Source organism: Stegostoma tigrinum, chromosome 18, assembly GCF_030684315.1.
Source record: "Stegostoma tigrinum isolate sSteTig4 chromosome 18, sSteTig4.hap1, whole genome shotgun sequence".
NCBI classification, from domain to species: Eukaryota; Metazoa; Chordata; class Chondrichthyes; order Orectolobiformes; family Stegostomatidae; genus Stegostoma; species Stegostoma tigrinum.
The window spans coordinates 30,731,619-30,751,296 of NC_081371.1; the positions used below are offsets into that span (position 1 = coordinate 30,731,619).

The following is a 19,678-nucleotide window of genomic DNA, read 5'->3' on the forward strand; positions in this document are numbered from 1 at the left end:
CACGGAGAGAGTGGTCTCTCCGGAAAGCAGACAAGGGTGGGGATGAAAAAATGTCTTGGGTGGTGGGGTCGGACAGTAGTTGGCAGAAGTGTCGGAGGATGATGCGTTTTATCCGGAGGTTGGTGGGGTGGTGTGTGAGAATGAGGGGGATCCTCTTTGGGCGGTTGTGGCGGGGGCGGGGTGTGAGGGATGTGTTGCGGGAAATGCGGGAGACGCAGTCAAGGGTGTTCTCGACCACTGTGGGGGGATAGTTGCGGTCCATGAAGAAGTTGGACATCTGGGATGTGAGGGAATGGAATGCCTCATCCTGGGAGCAGATGCGGCGGAGTTGGAGGAATTGGGAATAGGGGATGGAATTTTTGCAGGAGGGTGGGTGGGAGGAGGTGTACTCTAGGTAGCTGTGGGAGTCCCTTGTTCGCTCCACACTGCCCTCCAACCCCACCACACCCGGCACCTTCCCCTGCAACCAGAGGAAGTGCTGCACTTGACCCCACACCTCCTCCCTCACCCCTATCCCAGGCCCCAAGATGACTTTCCATATCAAGCAGAGGCTCACCTGCACATCTGCCAATGTGGTATACTGTATCCATTGTACCCAGTGTGGCTTCCTCTACATTGGGGAAACCAAGCGGAGGCTTGGGGACCGCTTTGCAGAACACCTCCGCTCGGTTCGCAATAAACAACTGCACCTCCCAATCGCGAACCATTTCAACTCCCCCTCCCATTCTTTAGATGACATGTCCATCATGGGCCTCCTGCAGTGCCACAATGATGCCACCCGAAGGTTGCAAGAACAGCAACTCATATTCTGCTTGGGAACCCTGCAGCCCAGTGGTATCAACGTGGACTTCACCAGCTTCAAAATCTCCCCTTCCCCCACCGCATCCCAAAACCAGCCCAGTTCGTCCCCTCCCCCCACTGCATCACAAAACCAGCCCAGCTCTTCCCCTCCCCCACTGCATCCCAAAACCAGCCCAGCCTGTCTCTGCCTCCCTAACCTGTTCTTCCTCTCACCCATCCCTTCTTCCCACCCCAAGCCGCACCTCCATTTCCTACCTACTAACCTCATCCCACCTCCTTGACCTGTCCGTCTTCCCTGGACTGACCTATCCCCTCCCTACCTCCCCACCTATACTCTCCTCTCCACCTATCTTCTTTTCTCTCCATCTTCGGTCCGTCTCCCCCTCTCTCCCTATTTATTCCAGAGTCCTCACCCCATCCCCCTCTCTGATGAAGGGTCTAGGCCCTAAACATCAGCTTTTGTGCTCCTGAGATGCTGCTTGGCGTGCTGTGTTCATCCAGCTTCACACTTTATTATCTTGGATTCTCCAGCATCTGCAGTTCCCATTATCTCTGACAAAGTTTTGGAACTGGTTTGAGCTGGAGCTGAAGGCATTGGCAAAGATACTGTTGAAGAAACCATGACTTTGCACAGATGAGAGTGAGATCAGTCAAGAGGTAGACAGTATTGTAGGTGTGGGAGTAAGCATTCAACAATAGATTTTGAAGTATCATCAAATAAGACACTGAGGTTGTCCACATTCAATTTTTTTTAAGAGAATGGTGATGCCAGTTTTCAAAGTTTGAAATACAAAAATTCCATTCAACGTTGCATGCAAATTGTTCATGCTGCAGTTGCACATAATGCTCTGACACAACTTGCAACCATCACTTGTAATAAATGCAACCCTCAGATCAATAGCTCAATAGAAGAAATAATGAGAGGCTACAACATGTTTTTATTTCCCAGTTTTTATGAGTGGACAAAGGGAAATATGCAACAAGAAATTATATTATCATATTGGAATTCAGGAACAACATTATACTAAGGTAGGAACGCATAATAGGAAAAAACAGGAAATATAATCTATAATTGGGAGACAGGATTGGTAGCAGCTATAACTTTAACCACAACTACAAGAGAGAGAAAGAACTTGCAAAAGCCACTTGTAAACATTCCTTGGAGGGGCATCAGCAATTGGTAATTATAAAACACATTCAATGCTATTAGAAATATCCTCAGACACTTATCCCACAACAGTGTTAACAGACACCATTTTCAACAGATGTCTTTAGACCCAAGTGCCCCAAATCTTTCTACCACTGAGGGTAATTTTCTTGAGCAGTTGTACCTACTTCATGGAATTAACTAAACACTAAAGCATTAAGATTTGATTATCTTTTTTCACTGTTTACAAAAATTCAATGGAGAAAGTGCTTTGTGAAAAAATAACATTTATTTGCAGTACCTGGGGTGAAAGGATCCCATTAATATTACACATACTTTATAGTAGTATCTTGAATGTTTATAGATGAAAACTTTTGACAATGAGAAAGACAGCATTGCTCTCTATGTCATGCCATTTGCTGTCGATGGCCATGTTCCAAAAAGATTACAGTCATCAGTGTAATCATGATTTTTGTAACCCTCTTCCTTTGTAATTATGAATTAACTGTATCTATACACTTTGCAGCAGTCTCTTGTTGAGTAGAAATGTTTCATGAAGAAAGTATTTGAAAAATTTATTTCCATAAACACAGTGATTCCACGTCTATAAAGTACAACTATACTGTTGTTCCATAGGGAAATGAATAGTGATTGTTAAAAAGCTTAGTTTATCTCTATGCAGCCTGTTGTTCAGAAATTTACAACATGAATATTTGGCAAATACTTTTAGTTAGATGTCTGTCTACCTTTTCTAATCAACCATGCACATAACTGGGTTTTACAGCTGCATTTATTGAGATAACAACCCTTAGATTCTGAAGTCTCAAGTTTGATTTCTGGTAGGTCCACAATGCCCAAGAACCATAAGGCCTGTACGTAGTACATACAGAAATCTTTAATTTTTTCTAAAAATATAACAAAATGGCAACATTCAGGCAAAAATGATCTTGTAAAACCTTAACTTTCCCAATACATGATGGAGCTCATAATCTTTTTACAGAGTTCTTTAGATTGCATTAGAAGTACAAGTTGTGCACAAGCACATATTTGATTGTGCAGGGTGCAGTAAGAATTCATAATTATGAAGGATAATAACTACAGTATTTCAACAGAAAATTTAGAGAAGTGCCAGACAAGAAGCCTTCAATTCATCAAAACACAATTTGGAAATTTTTCCTATTTACAAACCCATTGCCTTAATTAAGACTGCAGCACCACATGAAGCCAATCAAGAGATAATAAGGTGATGTGTGTTTAGCTGTGTATAATAATCAGTTGCAGCATCATATCAATAGTAAAGATTATTAGTACCATTTAACCAGTAAAGGTGATATTTAAATTGAAATGTGAAACTCAATGGCTTTAAGGAGAGCCATCTTGAATTCTTTTGTTTTAAAGATTGTATTACTTTCTATGGCCAATTAAACAACCAAAATCAGTTTTTATTAATTAGTTAAAAAAATCCCAACATATGATTTTCAGTCATTTGAGATGTGTCTCAGAGTCAATGAAGCTATAATAATGCAAATAATGATATAATTAGCTCTTTAAAAACAAAACAAATTACCATAATGTAAGTCACCTGTGGTCACAATTATCATCTGTATGCTTAACTGTAATGAGTTTGTCCGTAATCTGTTTTCTATCTGAAGAATAAACTCTGGTGTGGTTATTTCCTCATGCTCTTCACTTTTTTATTCTCATCCTTATTGTGATCAGTGGGATATTTATTATTTAATCAGGTCATATGGGTTTTCATAACAGCTTCTTGCTAAGACAATACAAAAATATGCAATAGTAGCTTAATGTATTCATAGTTCTTAGCAAATGCAGAACTGGTATGGCAACCCAGGAGGCCTAAGAAAGAACAGTTTTCTCACTACCATGAACAAAATACAGCAGAAACAAATTATGACAATTAATAAAATGGCACACAAATAACAGAAACTATAATTTTGCAAAATCTTTCTTCTTCCAAGGTCCCTGGAAACAATTTTTTATGAACGTCTATTATAAACTGACTTTACTTAATATTTTCTGTGTAACCAAATTGAACCAATGAATCTCAAAACAGTAAACTCCTAATTTTCACCTTTCACCAAGCTTTTCAGTATGCACAATGTGAAAGCTATGCTTTTTTTTTGTAATGAGGGAAAGATGTTTTGATGAAGTATCCCAGGCCACTTTATTGCTCCTGTAAGTGTTTGCCTGATGTAGCTACTTTGGCAGAAGCTGCTAAAGGCACTGGAATACATTCCTTGATTATGCATAATATAATTCAATTTTCAAGTCCTGTGAGTATGGTTGGTACTGGGGTTTAAAGGAGCACATTCTCTCAAATGTCCTTATTCACTTTAAGTTTGACCCTTTTTCCTCTGCTGGCTAGTATGTTTTTTTTAATAAAACGAGAACAAAATCTGAAAGCTGAAAATTCCAGCTTTCTTATGCCGTAAGTAAAACCATTTATTGCTGGTAATCATTGATGATCTACCTTATATAAGATCTAATATGTCAGTTTTATGATGTCTTGATGTTTTCACTGGACAGGTCAGATTGCAGATTGAACTCTGGTTTGCTTTTTTTTAATTTAATGAAGTAATCTTTTACTGAAACCCAAGCGCAGTGCTGCAGATTCAGTTTTAACAATAAAACAGAAGCTTATTACACAAAACTAAAGATAAAATAGAATAAACCAAGCTATTAACATATAACACAGCTTGAAAGATTTCAAAACCGCTTAGTAAAGAAACAATCCCATCTATCCCACCCCCATCTCATTGTATTGTTCAAAAAATAAAATCCCTTCATTTTTCTGTCACATTTATAGGTCTAACCTAACTGTTTCTTTCGATTTTCATTCTTGAGAGTATAGGAGCCACTTCTTTGATAGGTTATATAACTTAGCTTAGTCTATCTCAACGTTGATTAACCCCTCTGGGTTCTAACCAAACACTTCTGGCCCAGAAATTTCAAATTAAATCCTTACGCTGAGGAAAACTTTTTTGAGGGTTCTAAATTATTTCCTTTCTTCAGGAGAAACTTTTTTAATACATCTAACATCCACTGAGACCCATATGAACCAAAAAACAAAAACTTTTCAAGTTATGGGTTTCCCCAAAACAAAACCTGATCTGTTTAAACTGAAAACAATCTAATGCTCCTCAATGTTTATTCTGTTCAATTGTAAAACTCTTCCAGTGCAAACAAATTCCCATTAATACCCCAGGGACCCCTCTGTCATACTGGCTTTAAAATTCCTAGCTCCAAAAATACTGACAGGTTAGCATTCTACTTCTTCATACACACAGAGTAAACCTACAACCCACTAGTCCAAAGTTCAAACTCTAAAATAAATGATACTTTAGCACATACAGAAACATAACCCATCTAGAATACAGGCACAGATAAATAGCCCAAGCCAAGGAAGAATTATAAACTGTATTGACATGCTGGAATCAATGTTGTAGCCTTTTAGTCTGATAAATAATCTGTCATACTTTATATTGAACTATTACTAGCATAAGTATACATATAATCAGTGTTGGCACTGACTGACTAACATGGATTCCACACCAAAACAAATCACCAACCAGGATTAGAATAAGGTTTTGGAGTAGACTTTTAGCTTGGGTTGTGGGTGTTGAGGTTGGTTGGCTCGCCGAGCTGTTTTTTTGTTTCGCAGACATTTCGTTACCGTGCTTGATAACATCCTCAGTGCAGCCTCCAAGCATGGTAGTGAGACATCTGCAAAACAAGAAACCAGCTTGGCAAGCCAACCAACCTCAACAGGATTAGAATAATTTCAGAAAATCATTGTAGATTTGTCACAAAACAAATTGTGAAGAAACTGCTAATGAAATGTCGGACTTAATGACTAACATGTGGTTTGTGGTACACTGCGAGGCTGGACCAATGCACTGTGCTAGCAAACAGTGAGATGTGTACTACTCCTCTGGTTTACAGTAAGGTGATATTTTGAGAATTCCTGACCTCAGCCTGCTGGAGGGAGAAAGGCACTTTCCCAGAGCGAGGGAAAGAGAGATTGACTTAGCTAATAATTCTCTGTTCCATTCTCAAACATTTCCTGTTGATCATCATTAGAAGTGGCATTGGAAGACTTTGAGGAATGCCATATTCCGTTAGAGATGTAAACACTTTGGTGCTTCATTTCTCAGATACTTCTTTCAATCAGAATGAATATATTTGATTTGAGTAGTTTTAGGATTACATGAGGCCTGCATCAATGAATACAGCTGCCATTTTGTAGTTAGCAAGACATTTAATCGAATTTTCATTTTATACAGTTTGGTTCACCAAACCTTTATACAATTGTTTGAATTACTGGATGTGGACAAAACTCAGCAATGTATGTTTCATAATTATTTGCTGATATCTGTTTCATGTAGGAGGAGAACCACTATGCTGACTCTAAAGATCATGGCTTATAACTTTTAGGAAAAACCTGAAGCACAGTGTCTTATATAAAAAAAAGTCTGCAACACCTCCTGTTTGTAACAACAGAATAAGCAGGTAGAAAATAAGGTATTCTGTTGAACTTTTGCTTTGATAGAGAAATAATGTTCACAATTTAAAAATCTGATTGTCGTCTTTACATTGAGAACATGCAATAGTTCCTTTATGTAATTTTCTTAGCCTTTTAGATACCTTTTCTATTATCCGAGAAAAGAAAACTGTGGCTTGAAAGTCTTGTGCTGTACTGGTATTGACTGGACCAAACACTCAAAATTATTCCAACATGACCACCATTGACTACTCTTATAAAATCATGGACATTCTTCTGGACTGTGTGCTGTCAGCTAAGCTTGTGCAGCTGTGCAAAAAGCTCCTTGTAAACATTAACAGTGTGTGAGAAGGAAATCGGAACTGATGTGTTATAATACTAAATCAACATTTTACACCCAAGGGTACACCGATCGTTAAATCCAATAAGTGCAATATATAGTATTGAGTAAAGTATACTTAAAACAAAAGGCATACAGCTCAACTTTCATTTGACAGCTTTACTAATCATAGAAAGACAAAGCAACAGCAGTCAAGCAAAGTTGTTTGACCGACAAAATAAGGAGGTACTGTGCTTGCTAATATCGTGTTTGATTACAGGACACACACTAGATATAATTACTAGAGTGATTAATTGCACTGTTAACTAAAATTATCTGAAATCATAAAACAATGTGACTTCTACTTGAATGCACATATATTGAACTGAATGTAACATCTACTTTTTACTTGTTATAGTTCTAAGCTAAAATACATGGTATGGCAATATTAAAGCATGAAGCACATTTGATAATGTCACGAATCACCTCTACAGTCTGGCTGGAGCATATATAACCTCAACCAGACATTTCTGCTGTAGTATTCTAGCCCTCTTGAAATGAATGCTAACCCTGCATTTGCCTTCCTAACTGCCAACTGAACTTGCGGTTAACCTTAAGAGAAAACTGAACTTGAACTCCTTACTCTCCTTATGCTTCAGATTTCCAAAGCCTTTGCTCATTGCCTGTATTCATTCTACCAAAATGCATAGCCGAACACTTTCCCACATTGTATTCCATCTGCCACTTGTTTGCGCACTCTCCTAGCCTGTCCAAGTCCTTCTGCAGCCGCCCTGGTTCTTCAACTCAACCCAACCCTCCACCTGTTGTCCTCTGCAAACTTGGCAACAATGTCTCCAGTCGCCTTATCCAGATTGTTAACGTATAATGTAAGTAGTTGTGGTCCCAATTTAGCGCCCTGTAGAACTTCACGAGTCACCAGCTACCATTCTGAAAAAGACCTCTTGATGAAACCGTGATGATTCAACCTTATTTAACCATGCACTTCCAAGTACTCTGCATTTTCATCCTTAAAAATGGATTCTAAAAATTTACCAATCAACAGCGTCAAGCCAGTTGGTATATAGTATAAGCAGCATCATGGGTCCGTGGTTGGTGTTGCTGCCTCACAACGCCAGGAATCAGGGTTTGATTCTAGCCTTGAGTGACTATGTGGAATTCTTCTCAAGATGTCTGCATTTGTTTCCACCAGAAGCTCCAGTTACCTCCCATAGTCCAAAGATATGCAGATTAGGTGAATATCCCTAAAGGATATGAGAGAGCCAAATGGGTTTTTCCAGACAATTGGCAATGGTTTAATGGTCATAAGAAGATTCTTAATTGCAGATATATTTTTACTGAATTCTAATTGAACCATCTGCCACGGCACGGATCCCTAGAACATTAGCTGAGTTTATCAGATTAATAGTCGAACGATAATACTTCTAGGCCATTGCCTCCCTATTGTACTCTCAAATCAAAATGAAACTGTATGATCTGAAGTGGGTAAAACCTACACACTCTCTTGGTTTCAACTGCAGATCTCACGTCTGTATTGAGTGCATGACAGCATCCATCAATTTGGAGCCTGGTTGTCTGCATGATATTCTCAATAAAAATTAATGATGTCTTTCATGTTGGGGCTTGCAGGGTTCTCATTACACTTTTTTTGTCCATCTAGTAATGTACAAGATTAACAGAATGTAAGTTGACACAGACCTGCAGAGTCCCCTCCAGTTAAGGATATTTTCTAATCAGCCTGTTTGAAAATGTTATTACAAACCTCTGGACTAATTGGATCTTGAACCCAGGCCTACCTTCCAGTTAAACAGTACCCTGGCTAATTAAATATATCTGAAACTCCTGTCAATGGAAGATGCATTTCCAAACACATTTTTGGAAGATGTACCAATCTTTATTCCCAATAAATGGAAGCTTGAAAGCTTATTGAATCAGAAATGTTCATTTTAGTAGTTTACACTCAATTATTAGAGGCTATCTAGAGTTTTTTTTTCTTATGCAGTCAGTTACAAATTCTGCTAATTACATGCTTTAAGACTGGTTGCATAACAGTGTGATCAGTTTCAATGTTGCCTGAGATTTGAGGATGAGACTTTCCGGTAAAGTCTCTGAGTTCAAGACTGAACATTAATGTCAATGTAGATTTGTAACCTAGGGAAATGATTCAGTCCGAAATCAATACTTCATCAGAAGTTTGTTATCTTTTGGGGGAACATTAAACTTTTCCACATAAAGAACGAAATTTCTTAGCAATCCTTCATTTATCAGTTCTCTAAAGCTTATTTTCCTTTGAAAGAAACTCTTCATGAAAGACGAATCATCTGTGAAAATCTAACGATGTTTCAAGAAAGATCTGCATTTATATTCACTCCCAACATACTTGATCGCTCCCTTTGTCCCACTGCCCCTTGGATTGGTGTCTTCCTAGCACTCTGACTGACTGCTTGTAATCTTCAGTTGGATATGACCTGCAGGACAGAATCAAAGAAATGATGCTTATTTCGAGAACTGATGCAGACACAATGGGCTGAATGGCTTCCCTCTGCATTATAACAGCAGTGATTCCGACCATTAGCTAACCCTCTGAACTGAGATCAAACAAAGCTCTTAAGTGAACATGGTGACCTTGGTCTCAGTATTATTTCTTTTGCCTTGATTAAAGATTACTCCTTTTAGACTTTTAGATGTAGTTATTTGATTGAAGCAACTGGTACCTCCTGTAGCTCTGATAATTAATGTAACATGGTGCCAAACAGCAACATGGCCATTCTCTTGACTATTCAGTGCTGGCAGCCACGATAAAGCTGGGCTTGTGTGTGTGCTAAACGGCAAAGCAGTGATGTTAATTCTAAGTAACTGCAATGAGAATGAATGCGATGATAGCAAGCTACGGCACCTGAGATGGGTGTGTGGCTCTGCACGATGTACAAACTGACAGCACCATTATACCTGAGGTATCTGAGCACCAAAGTTCAGCTGTGAAGTGAAGTTTATTTATTTATTAATGGGATGTGGGCATCACTAGCTTGGCCAGCATTTAGTTCCCATTCCTCACTGCTCAGAGAGCATTTGAAAGTCATTGCTGTGGTTCTGGAGTCACAAATAGGCAAGACCAGGTAAAGGTGGCAGATTTCCTTCCCTAAAAGATATTAGTGAACCTGGAGGTTTAAGTGCTTTGTAGTTGTTAGTCCATGATCGGCCACAATGACGTGGTGAGGCTATTTGTTCGCTGATTCTGACATCAATGGAGAAAGACTGGAGGCAATTGCTGCCCGTGGACAACGCCATAAAATTTTGAGTATGATCGTCAACATGGAGGCCTGAAAAACCCATCAGCAAGCTGCATGTAACTGCCCAAACTGACAAGTTGGCAAATGGCACTGTAACATTTCTCACCATATCTAGGATAATCACAAACAGAATATAAATGGGGGAGGATTAGATGATAATGAGCTGCAAATGCATAGAAATAGGGTCATGTCATTCATAGGCAGATTCTCACATCACTGTTGAAACCTTAAAGGAAAACATTGGGATTTTTTTTCTCAACATTGACAATCTGCTTTTTAACCATTCTCGTCATAGTTTCCGAAATTTTTCGCCATCTTCCAGGCACCAAAGGAATGTGAAAGCTCAAGAAAAAGCTGGGAGATTGACATAGCTAGAATCTCCAGGAAGGAAACCTCACTGTAGAAGTGTTTATGGGGAACATTCAGGTAACAAGTTGAGTCCTAGATGAGAATCAGCCATTCTTTTATGGATTGGTGAACCAAGTTTAAGGGGGTTGAATGGTCTGCTCTTGCTCCATATTTTTAAGATTGTCCAGAAGTGCAAGGTACAAAAAAATAACTTCTGGACACAAGAAAAGGCCTCCTGCATTCAATATATACTGAAAGGAAACAAAAGTTGTTTTAATAATCTCGTCATATAAAAGAATTCAAGTTTCAATTTTAAACTTACGGGACAAAATCTTTCCCAAAACTAAATTAAGATAACATCAATAGATCTCCTCTGAAAATGTCATTAGGTTTACTTGAGAGATTAACTGTTCACAGATGATTGGAGTCAGAGGCACGAAGCATTAGAAAGTAGATTCAAGGCTGGAAGAAATGTGGAGACAGAAAATGACAAGGTCATGGTAGACATTACTGATGAGGGAAAATAATTTGTGTGTGATGCACTGGGGTTTGTGAGCCAATCCAGATCAATAAAGAAATGAACAACAAACGAACAGGAACTGTAGCAGGGCAGATGCCCATAACACAGGTTATGGGACGTTATGGTAGATCACATATGAAAGACCAGCATGTGCAGCGTTAGAGTACTATTCCAGAGATGACAAGGAAATGCATAATTAAAGTCATTTGTTTACAATTTTTTCATCATATTTCTTTGACATTTGACTACTAATATAGGCTCCTTTAGCTTAATATTGGAAAATATACATATGTATTCTTTACTTATTGAGTATGTCTTTACACGTCCTTTGAAAAGGAACAAAATGGAAAGGCTCAGTGGATACCAGAAACAGTATTATGAATTCCACAGCTAAGGATAGGGTTTGGTGCAGGTGATACTCAAAAATTCAGGTATGTACATTTGATGACTGAGTAAAAGATCGTTGATTAAAAAAATTTATAGCTCGGTTGAATGTCAAACAAGAAGTTGATTATAGTTGGTGTCATTTAGCGTAATCTGGCTGTGAAGGAGTAAGTGTCTTTCGTTGCATTTTTACTCAAGTATTTTTTATTAGGTTTTCAATTCTGTTCTTCCATTAAAACAAAATGTAATTTAGGCCTTAATTATACATATTTTTTACATATGCTGATACTTATTTAAAGTGGGACGTAAACGTGGAGGTAGGTCCCCATATTTAGTTGTATAAATGATAGTGGGAGAGAATGGTCTGTGAGTCATAAATAATACAAGAGGAGTTGTAGTCATTAGAAGCTATTCAACAAGTGTAGCCACATGGGAGAGAGGTGGGGAAAAATAAGATTCAGTGTTTTAGAGTATGAAAGGTCGAGGAGAGTGAGTTATTGAGTTTGGAATCACTGGATAGGAATCTACCATTGTTGGTAAAGTCATTACCTGTATCTCTACAGCATAGTCATGGGTTTTTCAACACAGGGAGGTTGCTGTTGGCATATATTTGCATTCTGTTAAATATGTCACTTCCTTAAATGGATCTTTTAGACTACGTTTAGTCTCTGATACTATTTGTGCATCACTTAATTATTTCACTTGAAGAAAAGATTGGTTAAAATACTATTGTTTCTTCTAATACCTTTTTCAGTCAAGAATAACAATGAGAAAGAGATCATTTTAAATCAACATAAGCTTGAATACACACAACTTATATTCTCAGAAAATGATTTTCAGAAAAAGGAACAAAGGCAAAACTGCATTCAAAGTTAAATTGTTAAAAATCCAAGAACCCAATGGACAGCACTATTTGTTTCCAATCTGCTAAGCAGCTTCCATTCTCACAAAAGAGAACCTCATTTTACCCCAGCTCATTTTACGCATGGTTAGCTTAACATCGGATTACAGAAATATTAATTTTTGCCCTACATGCTTGAACGAACGCATGAATAACTTTAGCATTTTGAAACTAGGGTATGCAACAAAAATTATTGTATTTTAGTTTTTATCAATTGGTAGTATTAGCACATGCCAAGGTTATACTTTCACACAACATTTTAAAGCGCCACAGGTCTAAATACATGAATCCAAAGCACACACAGTAAATTATATCTTAGATCTAATGACAAGACCTTATCAATGACAAATGTAGAATTCAAATAAATCAACTGACAAAAACTCATTTTTAAATTAAATGCTGTCAGTTGTGTTCTGGACTGACAATTTTCATTTGTTAGTGCAGGTTCAAGTTGAAGGTTTGCAGTACCTAACTAAAAAAGGAAGAGTCACTGGGCCCGAAATGTTAACTCTGTTTTCTCCTTCACAGATGCTGCCAGCCCTGCTGAGCTTTTCCAGCAACTTTGTTTTTGTTCTTGATTTACAGCATCCACAGTTCTTGTGGTTTTTACAAAAATGAGTAGTTGTTTTCCAAAGAAATACTCCGATCAACACTGTTTTGAAGGTTCTGGTCCACAATGGACCAGTTCCTTTCATGTTAATAATAATGTTAAAAAAAATGTTGTTCCTTCATTTTTATACAGAATAAAACATCAAATATACAAGCAATTTTTAGTTGATAATCATTTATTGCACCAAAATTTCCTTCTAACAGAGGAAGAATAAATTATCTTTATCATTATTTTATAAATTATACTTTTTTGAGCTTTTTAAGGGGTACATTGGAAAGGTAACTAGAAGTTACTAACTGTAAGGCGTCTGGAAATCTGGTGGAGATTTTTCTCTCATTGTATCACAGGTTAGGAAAACTGTGACCAAGTGACATGTGTTAACTTGACTCCAGATTGTTTGCTATTCATTTTTGAATTGTTGGCATTGCTGGAAAAAATGTCATTTTCTTCCCATCTCTGGATGCAGTCAGGAAATCGTGTTGGGCCTCCTTCTTTAACCACTGCAGACCATGTGGATAAGGTGCATGCACACTACTGGTAAGCAGTTCCAAGTTTTGGGAGCAGTGATATTGAAGCCAAGAAATCTTACAGCAACTGAAACCAAGCATCAGTGAGCAGGGCACTGATGAGTAAGTGCCGCTTGAAGAAGCTGCTGACTACTCCTTCCATCATGCTGCAGATGATTGCAGGTGAATTGACAAGGCAGCAGTTGCACTGCTTTTTGTCCAAACAATATATCTAGACAATTTAATAGAACAACAGACAATGCTGAAAATAGTCAGCAGGTTAGATAACATCTGTGGAAAAAGAAATATACATAGAGTTTCACTTGTTATTTTTCTAGAAAACAGAAGGTAGGGGAAAGAGGAGAACTTGTCACCTCCTTTTCATTGCTTAATATTCCAATATTTACAACCACATCTGGCAGTGTTTTGACATGATTTGTCATTTGTGTGATTGCATTGCTTGGTCTATATGACACTGCCTTCATTGTTTAGCACTCTGTTGTATAGCATCAACAGGTTGCCAATTTATCTTTATGTATGCCTAGCATCACTTTCCTCAATGAATCTGGGTTCGTGGTTTACCTATGATGAAGGAGTCAGGCACTGAGTTCCCAGGCTATATGCAATCTATATCTGGCCTTGCTGAGTTTTCACTCAGTGCAGAAACTAGCCATTACTACTATCCTTCCCAATAGAGGAGCAGGAACCCTAAACATAAGTGGTCCATGCAGTCTCGATGAAGATTTAAATTATCACTCAGATTTAAATTTATAATAAAAATGAAAAAAGAAAACACTGACTCCTGTGGTGTTATGTCGTAACAAAGTCCTCTGCTACTTATGTCACGTCCATTATGTAGGAATGTTTTGTATTTCCATCTGATTGTGAAAAATCAGGAATAGAGCAGAAAACTAAACATATTAAAAATAGGTTTGTTTTGCTGTTATGAGGAAGAAATAACAGGCAATAAAGGAAAAGTCAAATTAAAGAAAAATGTATGTTTAATTCAAGAAACGTAGCCCATAAAAAATGAAAGATAACATTTTCATTATTTTCTCATGTCAATACACAGGGAGAAGCTGGATCTATTAAAATCTGAGCAAATCTGATCTTAACTATAATGTTGCATGTATACTTTACTATGGATCAAAATAACGTGAGAAGCATCTCCATATCTATTATCAACTTGGTCTCTTGTCAGGAATATTGAAGACATGTATTACAAAGGCCACAGATATTAACTTCAGTTCACCAAGTGGACACCCAGGTCCTGTTAAATTACAAGTAGATATAGAAAAATATGAATTATCTTTCGTAATGATAATTCTGTTTGCAAGAGCACCTGACACAACTGAAGTCAAGAAACACCAAGAAACAGACCTGAACTAATAACACTTATTTTAATGGAAGTGCAGTTACTGATCTGGGAACTTCCCACTAAAAAATTTAAATTCCTGCCATTACTGCTTTACATGGGAATGAAGAACAAATCTTGTACTTCTCATGATATCATGTCGCACAAAACTTCTAAGAACAATTAATTATTTTTGAAATGGCTATTATTATCACGTTGGCAAATGTGCAAGACAGTAAGAGCCCATTATGAAATTAATAGCCACAAGCTGCTTTCACGACATTTGGGTGAGAGGAAAACATGTTGCTCAGGTCACAGACAATATCTTGCTTTCTTCGAATAGTACAACCAGAATAGGTGCATTACAGCCTTTGTTCGATATCTCACCTGAAAGACAGTCCAGTTGTGCAGTACCTCAGTAATGCACTGAACTGACAGCCTAAATTGTTTGCCTCATTTCTTGAAGAAGGCTTGATCCCATGACCTTTTGACTTGAAAGGCAGGATTGCAACCACCGGAGAATTACATCACGCACGAGAAGAGTTGTAGTGTTTCAAATATCGGTAGCCCCTTCTTCATCATTGTTACAGCAACCAATCTGGTATTATGCTTTTCTAAATTGTACTGGTTTTGCTTGACATTATCATACCGGATTTTTCTATGCAGGGAACACAGAATGTTGACTTATAATATTTCCTGCATAATTAAATTGAAAATGCTTCATTAGTGGCAAGTGCTTTTGAATGTCCTAAATCATGAAAGCCAGTACTAGTACATAAATGCAAGCCTTTTAGAAAAAAGTTTCACAAACAACAAACAAAAACAAATATTTGTCTATACAACTGGAAATCCTAATGTAATGATGCAATAAATTAATGATAAGAATTGAACTTGGTTTGTGCTTCAATGTTTTGTTATTGACTTGATTATGTTGAAATAATATTTTTTAAGGCTTAAGTTCCACTATGAATTGAAAGCTACGCTGATGTGGGGGTGCTGGTGTTGGACTGTGGCGAACAAAATCAAAAGTTACACGACACCAGGTTATAGTCCAACAGATTTATAAAAAAAACATAAGCTTTCGGAGTGCTGCTCTTCACGTGATAACGGAACAACAATCTGAAAGCCTTGTAATTTTTAATATATCTGTTGGACTATAGCATGGTGTTGTGTGCCTTTTAACTTTGAAAGCAACAAGGCAGACACCAAAATTTTCCTTGAATCTTCCCTACTTACAATAGGCTTTTATCTTCTCTTCACTATTAAACATTTCCAAATGGCTCTTTTTCTACTAGTTCATGTTTGTTTTACCTTTCGTTGTGCTGGATGTAAACCAAGATTATATGCTGTAAAACCAAATGTAATGAGCAGAGATTAAGATTGTGCAAAAATCTATAACATGCACATTTCCGAAATGTGCAAAAAACAAATTTGTGACTAACACTGCTGAAATCATAAAGCAGTTTCTGTAGCGGAGTTCCAGAAAAACATAATCATGAACCAATTGTGAAGCACTGCAAATTAACTATTATGAGCTGCAGGAAGTGATTTTCATCATGCAACTAAAGCCCAAGCCAATTTGATACAGTTCCAACCTGGTTAAATACACTTAATGCAAACCAACTGACCATGTCCCCAGAGCACATTTATGCTGTACAATACAAAGTTGAATTATGAAAGTAAAAGGGAGTTCCGTTTCTTTTTCATGTTATCGTCAATGGCGTTGGAAGGGAATATTAGGTTTTCACAATGTGCAATTTTTGCACATCAAGGTCCCAGTTAGCTAATCAGCAGTTCAGTTCACACATCAGTCACTCTAAATTACAGCTTAATTTGACAATAAACCCATTGCTGCACAAAACACATATATTTTGATAATGCATGAGATCTTTAGACAGGAATTCCTGAAACCAGCCATTATTGGCTATATAAGGACCATCATTTGACAATACAAGCCAGTTCTTCCATGTTATAAAATGGGATCATATTGCATTTGATAGGACATTTCATTGTTATTTAAAAAGGAAAAAAAAACCTGAAATTTTTGACTTCCTGTAACATGTCAGTGAACTGGTTTAATTTGCCTTATTTCAGAATTCTGTGAAATAATTTTGTTCAAAAGAACATTGCAAACCAGCGTTATAATGAAGTGGAATAATAATCTGACAGAATAGAACATTGCTACTTTCATAAATCTTTACAACAGGATCATTCTCTTGAAGAGACTGTAATAGGGTAATGAATGTCCCTGCCTGAGTATGTAATATTACGGGATAACAAAGTGTGGAGCTGTTACAGGTTCTATTAGAAGGAAAAGTTGACAGTGACGAAAGAGAAGACAATGAACAAAGTGGGTGCATCTCATAACTTAAAACAAAAGCAAAGTACTGGACGCTGGAGATCTGAATTCTTCAGTTCCAAAGAACAGTCTTATTGGATTCAAAACATCAACTGTGTTTCTGATGCCACAAATATTATCAGATGTATTGAGTTTATCCTGTACTGTTTTCATTTCTCATCTACGCACTTGTTTTCTTTCAATTTTTTTTCTAGCTTGAATAATTTAATAAAATGCTTTAAAAGAAACTAAACATTTAGGAAGTCATAAGGATGATTCACAATAGCCAAGCTACATATTCTACACCACCATAGGCCCACAGACCTCCCACTCATTGCAACATTTCTTGGAGATAAGCTGGAATGTAGAAACTGGGAGTTTGAATAAACAGGGTTAACCCATCAATGAGCCGTTCATTTGTCAGTTACAACTAAAAGCCACTTTTAGAGTTTCATTGTGCATGATTTCCATTTTCTTTGACAGCATTTTTCACAAATTATCCTTGTCAGGAACAGATCATATTGTACCATAAAAATAATCCTGAAGAATTATTTAACAATATCAGTCTTCTAAGGAATGCTATCAGTGATTTTAGGTTTATTTTAAGCAGCAAATTGATGTAATAGATGCATTGCATTGTGCTGTTCCAGACCAATGGAATTATCTAATGTTCTTTGTCATTTTTATCTTAAAAGTAAATGTACTTAGGGTAACAATGCTTTCTCAGTTCTCTTTATTGTTTATTTGTTCATGGGATATGGGGTTACTGGCTAAGCTAGCATTATTGCCTGTCATCCAAGGTTGGCATGAACTATCTTCTAGAACTTTCGCATTCTTTGGAGTGTAGGGAACCACACAGAGCAATCTGGAAGCTCGATGATCTTGATGCAGTAACAATGAAAAAAATAATGACATAGTTACAGCTCAGGACAGTATGTGGCGTTTCCACGCATCATCTGCCCTAGTCTTTCTAGATGGTAAAGATCACGGGTTTGGAAGTTTCTGTTGGATGAGTCCTACTGCAGTGCATCTTGTAGCATCTGTGCATTGGTGGTGAAAAGAGTGAATGTCGAAGGTGGTGAGTGAGGTGCCAATTAAGTGGGCTGTTTTGTATTGGATTCTGCCAAACTTCTTGAGTGTTATTGAAACTACATCCACCTGGGCAAGTGGAGATAATTCAATTGCACTTTAAACTTATGCTGTGTAGATCATTTACAAGGTGTATGGAAACAGGAAGTGAATTACTCACCTCAGAATTCCTGGCCTGTGACTGCTCTTGTGGATGGAGTATTCATAGGGCTCATCCACCTCAGTTTCTGGTTGTTGATAACCCCAAATGTTGGTAGTGGAAGAGCAGTGGTAATGCCATTGATCATCAAGGGGAGATGGTTAGACTCTGTCTTCCTGGAGATGGTCATTGTCTGGCACTAGTTTAATGTGAATGTTACTTAACGCTTCTCAGTCCAAGCCTGGATGTTGCAGAAATCTTGCTGGATATGGCCACAGGTGCTTCAGTATCTGAGGTGTTGTGAATAATGCTGAACATTTCGTGACCATCAATGAACATCCCCACTTCTGATCTTATGAGGTGGCAAATCAGTTTGCAGTCCAGTTTGTGGTCCTGGGTTAGACTGCTCAAGTTGGAAGATTTCTCAGGTCTGGCACAACATCATGACAGAAACGTCCCAAAATAACAGAAAATCTGCTGTGAGCAGCGATTTGGTGTGGCATGCAGTCAGGACTGCTGTCCCTTGACACAGATTCAAGGTAACCACATGGGCTACTGAGTATTGACGTAGGCTGTTTAAAACATCCATCTTGGTTGTCTGGAAATTTGCCGCAGTTGTTTTGTTGAATATTAGGCCTTCATACCTCACCCCTCACAGTGCCATATATGCCAACTCATGTCCCCACTTACTTCCAGGACCCGTCATGCCCTCTATGTTAAATTAATGCTAACTCACTTCCCCTGCTCACCTTTACACATTCCCTGTTAGCTCATCCGCTGTCCACCAGAGAGAGCCAATAGAACTGGTATTAAAATTAAATAACACATTACTCTAAATATCTATTTCAGTCTTTTCTAATAACAAAAATCATAAGCGCATCATTTGGAAACAATATTGAATCTTTAATATGAATGCATGATAAAAATAATTCCTTGTTCTGCTCCTTAGCACTAATGTCATGCCGTCCACATCAAGCTACGGTCTATGTATTTCATTTTTAAAAAAAGCTGTCTAGATTTGCTAAGTGCATTAAGTGGTCAAATTTCTCAGCTAACTACAATTCAGAAAGCCAACATGGTATTAAGTCATGCTGTCTTCTCCCTTTCTGTAGGCGGCTTTACAAGGCTGTAGAAGCGAGACTTAAAATGGGCCGGCACAGTGGCTCAGTGCTTAGCACTGCTGCCTCACAGTACCAGTGACTCAGGTTTGATTCCACCCTCAGGTGACTGTCTCTGTGGAGTTTGCATGTTCTCCCCATCTTTGCATGGGTTTCCTCCAGGTGTTCGGGTTTCCTCCCACAGTCCAAAGATGGGCAGGTTGGGTGGATTAGCCATGCTAAATTGTCCAGAGTGTCCAGCGAGGTGCAGGATAAGTGGGTTAGCCATGGTAAA

General features: G+C 37.9%; 2 protein-coding genes across 6 annotated transcripts in view; one reads left to right on the forward strand and one right to left on the reverse strand.

Moving 5' to 3' along the window:
• immp2l (inner mitochondrial membrane peptidase subunit 2) overlaps positions 1-19,678 on the reverse strand; it is a 507,249-nt gene that overhangs the window by 270,747 nt on the left and 216,824 nt on the right. The window contains exon 4 of one of the 5 annotated variants that reach the window (XM_059652430.1): positions 8,853-9,275. The exons of the other annotated variants lie outside the window; for them this stretch is intronic. Coding sequence (XP_059508413.1) covers positions 9,173-9,275 — 103 coding nt within the window. The 3' untranslated portion in view covers positions 8,853-9,172. Of the gene's footprint in view, positions 1-8,852; positions 9,276-19,678 lie in introns of those variants that run through there. 5 annotated transcript variants of the gene reach the window in all.
• The window catches only part of lrrn3a (leucine rich repeat neuronal 3a), a 49,419-nt gene that overhangs the window by 6,666 nt on the left and 23,075 nt on the right, over positions 1-19,678 (forward strand). The window lies entirely within an intron of this gene.